Raw genomic sequence first — 6,191 nt, forward strand, 5'->3', positions numbered from 1 at the left:
TTTTTTTTTTTTTATAGGGAAGGGGTTATTTCCATTGAATGATCCCAACAAATAGGACACGCACACACACACACACACGGTGCAGAGACCCCCGCACACTGGGAGTGGGCTATGTGAAAAACCAAAGAACAGAAGCGTGAGTGATTGTGGTGATGGCCAAATGGCTCCTGGGGCAGGTGAGTTTTAAGCCAGGTGTTGGAGAACGGATACAGGAGGAGTGAGGCAGGAAAGCCACGGGGGGAGGTAGAAGCGGTGGGAATAGAGGAAGCAGGAGTCAGACCCTGAGCTGGGCAAGGGTCAGAGGTGCTCAAAGGGAGGGGCTGAAGCCTGCCACCTAGACAGCGCCATTGGCTCAGTCAGGGTAGCGGCCAGGGGGATGGTGAGGACGTGGGCCGCTGAGGGTGAGCCTGGCGAGCTGAGGCCCCAGGTGTGGAGAGCCAACACCCAGGGCAGTGCCCAGCTCCTGAGAAGAGGCCACTGGCCTGGGGAAGCTCAGATGCAATTCTTGTGCCCTAGAGGGCCCGGGGCTGGAGAGGTATGACTAGAATGAATCCTCGTTGGGCCCTTGCTGATGTGACCTTGGCAAGTGACTTGACTCCCGGTGCCTCAGTTTCCTTAACTGTGAAATAGGATCAGGATAGTACTGCTTCCTGAAGCTGACAGAAAGCAACTGCTCTATGTGAAGGCTGGCTCTTGTTATTTAGGTACAAGGGCTGGGCCCATTAAAGGGTGTCCCTTTTGCTCCATCCATGAATTTGCATTGTTCGAAGGTGTTGGATGAGGCCAAAGGTGCTTGGGTCACACAGGAAAGCAGGCGTGGAGCAGGTAACTGTCAACCACCCTGGGACCACACAGGACAGCAGCTCTCTGCTCCCTAACGGATGGCGATGCCCCCTCCCCAGAGTCCTTCGTGCACAACTGTACTCAGCGCACCTGGGTCCTTGACATCACCATAACCACAGCCACCACCTACCATCCCCACCTGTTATGATGTGGAGGAGCACCAACGCGGCACACTCCCAACACGCACACATGCACACACACACTCCCAACACGCACACCTGCACATACTCCCCACACGCGCACGCACGTACACACACACTCCAAACCTGCACTCACAAGTATACACACTTTCAACACACACTACCCGTATGCACACACATGTACACACACTTCCGACGCGCACGCACGTACACGCCTATCCCCATCTCACATACCCACGTACACTGGGTCAGAGGGCAAAACGAGTGTGTGTGTGTTTATGGTGCAGCCGGAAGCCAGGATGGTGGTCACCCCGTTAGGCGAGGGAGTGGCCTGGGAGGGAGGAGGGGTGCTTCCGGGGCGGTGGTGACGTTGTCAAAATCCAACCACAGTCCCTCTTCAGTGTGTTTACTGGGCTTTAACAAGTAAATCGGGCGTGAGAACGCGAAACGGCCTGCTGGAATTCTTGGGAGGCGCCCGGGCGCTCCTTTTACGAAAGAAAAGCCGGGCTCCGACCCCCGGGCGAGGCTATAGCGCGCCGCCGAATTCCTCGGCCCCGCCCCCGGAGCCTCCGCCCCGCTCCCGAACGCCGGCCCATCTCGGACCCGCCCCCGGAGCCCCTCCCAAGGCCCCACGCCCCTAAACTCCTCAGCCGGGTCCCCGCGCCCCTCGGGAGACCCTTTGCGTCTCCCGGGTAACGCCCCCAACCCGTCTTGGTCCAGCCCCGTCTCCCGGGCAACACCTCCTGTGCCCGTCTCGGCCACGCCCCGTCCCCGTGGGGACGGGACAGGAAGTGCATATGCGCGCAGGAGCTGCTTCCGGCACGGCCAGAGGTCGGCGCCATAGTGAACGGCGGCGGGGCGGAGCCAACCTCGGAAGACGGCTGGGGAAGAGCCAATCCCGAGGGGCGGTGGGCGGTGGTGGGCGCGGAGACTGGGACGGGGAGGGCGGAGAGCAACCAATTGGGGCAGCCCGGGGGGCGAAGCGGGGTGGGGCCGGTCCTGCAGCCCGGGGCCGCTGACGGCTGGGTAGGCGGTGGCGGTGGCGGTGGCAGTGGCGACGGCGGCCGTGTCAGGGCCGAGGACTGGCGCAGCGATGCTGCAGCTGCGGGACTCGGTGGACTCAGAGGGCACGAGCCCCACGGCGGTGCTCGCGGCCGGCGAGGAGGTCGGGGCGGGCGGCGGCGGCGCTGGCCGGGCGGGAGCAGGCACGCCTCTGCGCCAGACGCTGTGGCCGCTCAGCGTCCACGATCCCACACGCCGCGCGCGCGTCAAGGAATATTTCGTGTTCCGGGTGAGGCCGGGGCCCCGGGGATGGGAGGGAGGCTAGGGGACCCGGGGGAGGAAGAGTGCCGGGGCTCGGCCTTCGCGAAAGCGTGATCTCTGCCCCTTGCCCTGTGCCCCAGCCCGGGACCATCGAACAGGCGGTGGAGGAGATCCGCATGGTGGTCCGGCCGGTGGAGGACGGCGAGATCCAGGGGGTGTGGCTGCTGACCGAGTAAGCTTGGCCGCCCGCCCGCCTGGTGGGGGGACCCGGGGCCTGCCCCAGGGAGCCGATCCCCAGGTCCTGGTGCAGACGCGGGAGGGGCTGCCGCGCCTCCTAAGTGGGACCACGTGCTGGAGGCCAAACTTCCAGAGCGGAAAACAACTCCAGAGAGACCTCTGTCCAGAACTCTCTGCTGAGCGGGGAGAAGAGGAGACTAACTGCCCTAGGCATGAAGGGTGGGCCGCGGGGCTGCAGGCCTAGCACCGACTGAAGAGAGTCGCAGAGTTACTCTCGGGAAGAGGTGACTCATCCTGTTTGCCTACAGGGTTGATCACTGGAACAATGAGAAGGAGCGCCTAGTGCTCATCACAGACCAGTCGCTGCTCATCTGTAAATACGACTTCATCAGTCTCCAGTGCCAGCAGGTGGTCAGAATCACACTGAACGCGGTGGACACCATCTCCTACGGAGAGTTCCAGTTTCCCCCTAAGTCACTAAACAAGTAAGTCTTCCCGGAGAATCCAGTGCCACTGAACTTTTCTGGAGAGTACCTAGTAATATAACTATCCTCCTATTCCCCCTTTTAAAATCAGACCCCAGCGGTTTTCTTGTCTCCATTATATAGCATTGTGTAGAAACATAAAGGGCTGTAGCTTCAAAAATCCGTGGAAGTGTCTTAGAGTAGAAGCCCGTGATTTCTGGGCTGCTGAGTACATGCTGAAAGGCATTCTGGCACAAAAGGCAGCTTTTACGGCCTTAGCAAAAGTGATTGACATGAATTAAAGATATATTTATATAGAGCCCTACATGGGAAAAGTCACCTCATGTAGTCTTCAGATGAAGTCCAAAGTCGGCATTTTATCCAGGGTGAGGAAAGGTGTTACATAAAACTATGTCAATTCCTGTTCTGGTTAAATTTTAAAAGAAACAAGTAGGGCACCACTTCACTTATCGACATCTCTGAACACTAGATAAATTTGAAAGGTTAATGACCAACTTTCAAGAGTTGATTATCTTGCTTTAGGAGAATTTTCTGAAATATGAAAAACCTAGATGTGAATATAGTCAACTGAATTAAATATTATTTTACAGCATTTTTTATGTACAGATTTGGATAGGGACAGTTCAGGAAGCTAAGCCAAAAATCTTAACCAGCATTTAAAAACAAAATTTAAAGTTATAAAAATGTTGCTCATCTATAATGCATTTCTGTTACATAACTTTTCATAATCATGTAAAGCTTCAACTTGGCTTAACCCAAAGAATATATTCAGTTTATCAGCCTTAAAAGCACTTAGCATCCTTGAAAGTCACTGTCAATGGAGACTGTTAAAATAGTAAAGTGAATTCCATACACTGTTACTATGGTCACTATCATTACTGAAGCCCATGTCGTGACCTTGTAACTGACAAGACTGTTTTTAAAGTCCATGGCCTGCTGTGGTGAGTCTGGCTAGCTTCTTCTCATCCATCAGGCGAGAAGGTTTTGGGCTTCGCATCCAGTGGGACAAGCAGAGTCGCCCTTCCTTCATAAACAGATGGAATCCCTGGTCCACCAATGTGCCCTACACCACCTTCATCGAGCACCCAATGGCCGACGCAGATGAGAAGACCACGTCTCTGTGCCAGGTACGAGGACAGATGCTGGATACCAGCCTGTCCGCAGAACTTACTACAGTGATGGAGTATTCTGGATCTGCACTGTCCAATACTGTAGCCACTAGCCACGTGTGGCAACTGAGCACTTGAACTGTGACCAGTGGAACTGTGGAAGTAAACTTTTAATTTTACTTAATTTTAATGAAGTTTACAGAACCCCATGTGGCCAGTGGCTACTGGACAATGTAGCTCTATAACTTGGCCCTTTGCCATGGAGAAGGAAGGGCACTGACCCCTCCAGGCCTCTCCTAGACCTTCAGTCTGGGTGCTTACCATGAGCACAGACTTTGTGGGCCAGTGGTTAGAAGCATCTGGTACCAGACGTCTACCACTTGTTGACTGTGACTCATAGTGACCCTACAGGACAGAGAAGAACTGCCCCATAGGGTTTCCAAGGAGTGGCTGGTTTTATTTTAGGGGGTAGAATTTACAACATAAATTTGGGGAGGGGCACAATTCAATTCATAACAGACCCCCAAGATGTGGCTGCAAAGGCAGCTCATACCAGTGAGGGTACCTAAGGGCCCGGCAAAGAAATAGGTGAATTTAGAGGATTGAAGGATTTTAGAATGCTAATTTCTCACTGTAATGGATGAGTTTTCTCTTGCCTGAAGGTTAAAGCTCAATGTTTTCTTCTTTTTAAAAGTTGGAAAACTTCAAGGCTGTGTTAATCCAAGCCGTCAAAAAAGCCCAGAAAGAGTGTCCTTTGCCAGGAAACGCTGTGCTGATCCTCGAGCGCCCCCTCCTCATTGAGACCTACGTGGGCCTGATGTCCTTCATCAACAACGAGGCCAAACTGGGCTACTCCATGACCAGGGGCAAGATAGGCTTCTAGAGGTCTGCATGGGGAGCACCTCCCCCAAAGCCAGGGTGATGTCGGGGCTCTGAGAGTCCACTAAGCATGGCTGCATGCTGGGACCTGAGAGCCATTAGGACAGTAGAGTGAATTATATATGCTAGCTGAGGGTGGACATCTGGTCATACATAGGAGCTACAGACAAAAACAAAGTGAATCCCACTGCCTCTCTGCTGGCTGGGATTCCATTTCTGTAACTTCAGTTTTCCTTGAGTGCATCCATTTGGCTTCTTGCGGTTCTTCTCAACCCAGCCACTCTTGCATGTTAATGAATGTCACTGTGATTCCATTAGGACACAACGTAACCCTGTCAGCTCTGTAGACAGATATATACAGGGAGGTACCCAATGTCATCGATGTCAGTGATAGGGCCTGTAGTTGAAAATGTTTACACTTAGTGTCAAATTTTGTATTTTGAAATTTAATCTTTTTTCTGTTTTTTTTAAGCTAAGTGCAAGAGAAGCCAACAGACTGTTAGTAGTCTGTGCCTTGCCAGTTTTGGAATGGATGGTTGCTCTTTTGTAAATGTTTGACCTGATGCCCCACTTTTTCTAAAATTAATCAAAATGTGTTAATATATCTTTCCCAGGCCCAAAAAGGTTTATAGAAAACTCATTTTAAGACAAGTTATCAATTTTTGACAGCCACCTGCATAGCTCTACATATTCTAGTTTTGCACTGTCCCATTCGTATTCAAAGGGAACTGGCTCTTTTGCTCTTTAAAGTCTGCACTTTACAAAAGGACACCCGCCTCGGTCACTGGTTTGCATGCAGACTCCACCTCTGTCCAGGTCTGGCTCTAAACGTGCTCACATGGTAGGCAACCTCTGGTGGGCTCCACACAGGGCTGCAACACACCTCCTTAGGTTCTCCCTGCACCTTGCACAGCTCGCTTGATAGGAGCACTTGCCGATAAACTTCACATGCTGGTGAAGCAGTGTCTTCTTTCTGGTTTCCCACCCTGCTTCTTCCAGCTGGTAGGCACAGCTGTGGCTGGTGGGCAGCAGCCTGCCCAGAGCAGAAAGCTCACTGGGTCTTATTCTTTGCTTTGGGTCTTTTAGAAAAGAGATTTAGAACTGTGTAGCTATTGTTCCTTTTTTTGAAATTATTATTAAAATAGATACAAGAACAATTACTTCCTTGATGAGTATAAATTAAAGCTTGAGATGTTTTCTGGAGGAGCTTTGTAAACCTGTCAGCTTGCTGTGCA

General features: G+C 52.5%; 1 protein-coding gene across 1 annotated transcript; it reads left to right on the top strand.

Annotated features, from left to right (window-relative positions):
- The first annotated feature begins 1,978 nt into the window (after nt 1-1,978).
- On the top strand, nt 1,979-6,159 carry TPRG1L (tumor protein p63 regulated 1 like). The gene is made up of 5 exons (XM_049877701.1): nt 1,979-2,274; nt 2,387-2,478; nt 2,792-2,968; nt 3,942-4,095; nt 4,772-6,159. The coding sequence occupies exons 1-5, from the start codon at nt 2,077-2,079 to the stop codon at nt 4,958-4,960; spliced, it is 810 nt and encodes a 269-aa protein (XP_049733658.1). The 5' UTR covers nt 1,979-2,076; the 3' UTR covers nt 4,961-6,159.
- Nucleotides 6,160-6,191: the final 32 nt, after the last annotated feature.

The sequence above is a fragment of the Elephas maximus genome, chromosome 3, assembly GCF_024166365.1.
Source record: "Elephas maximus indicus isolate mEleMax1 chromosome 3, mEleMax1 primary haplotype, whole genome shotgun sequence".
Classification (NCBI taxonomy): domain Eukaryota; kingdom Metazoa; phylum Chordata; class Mammalia; order Proboscidea; family Elephantidae; genus Elephas; species Elephas maximus.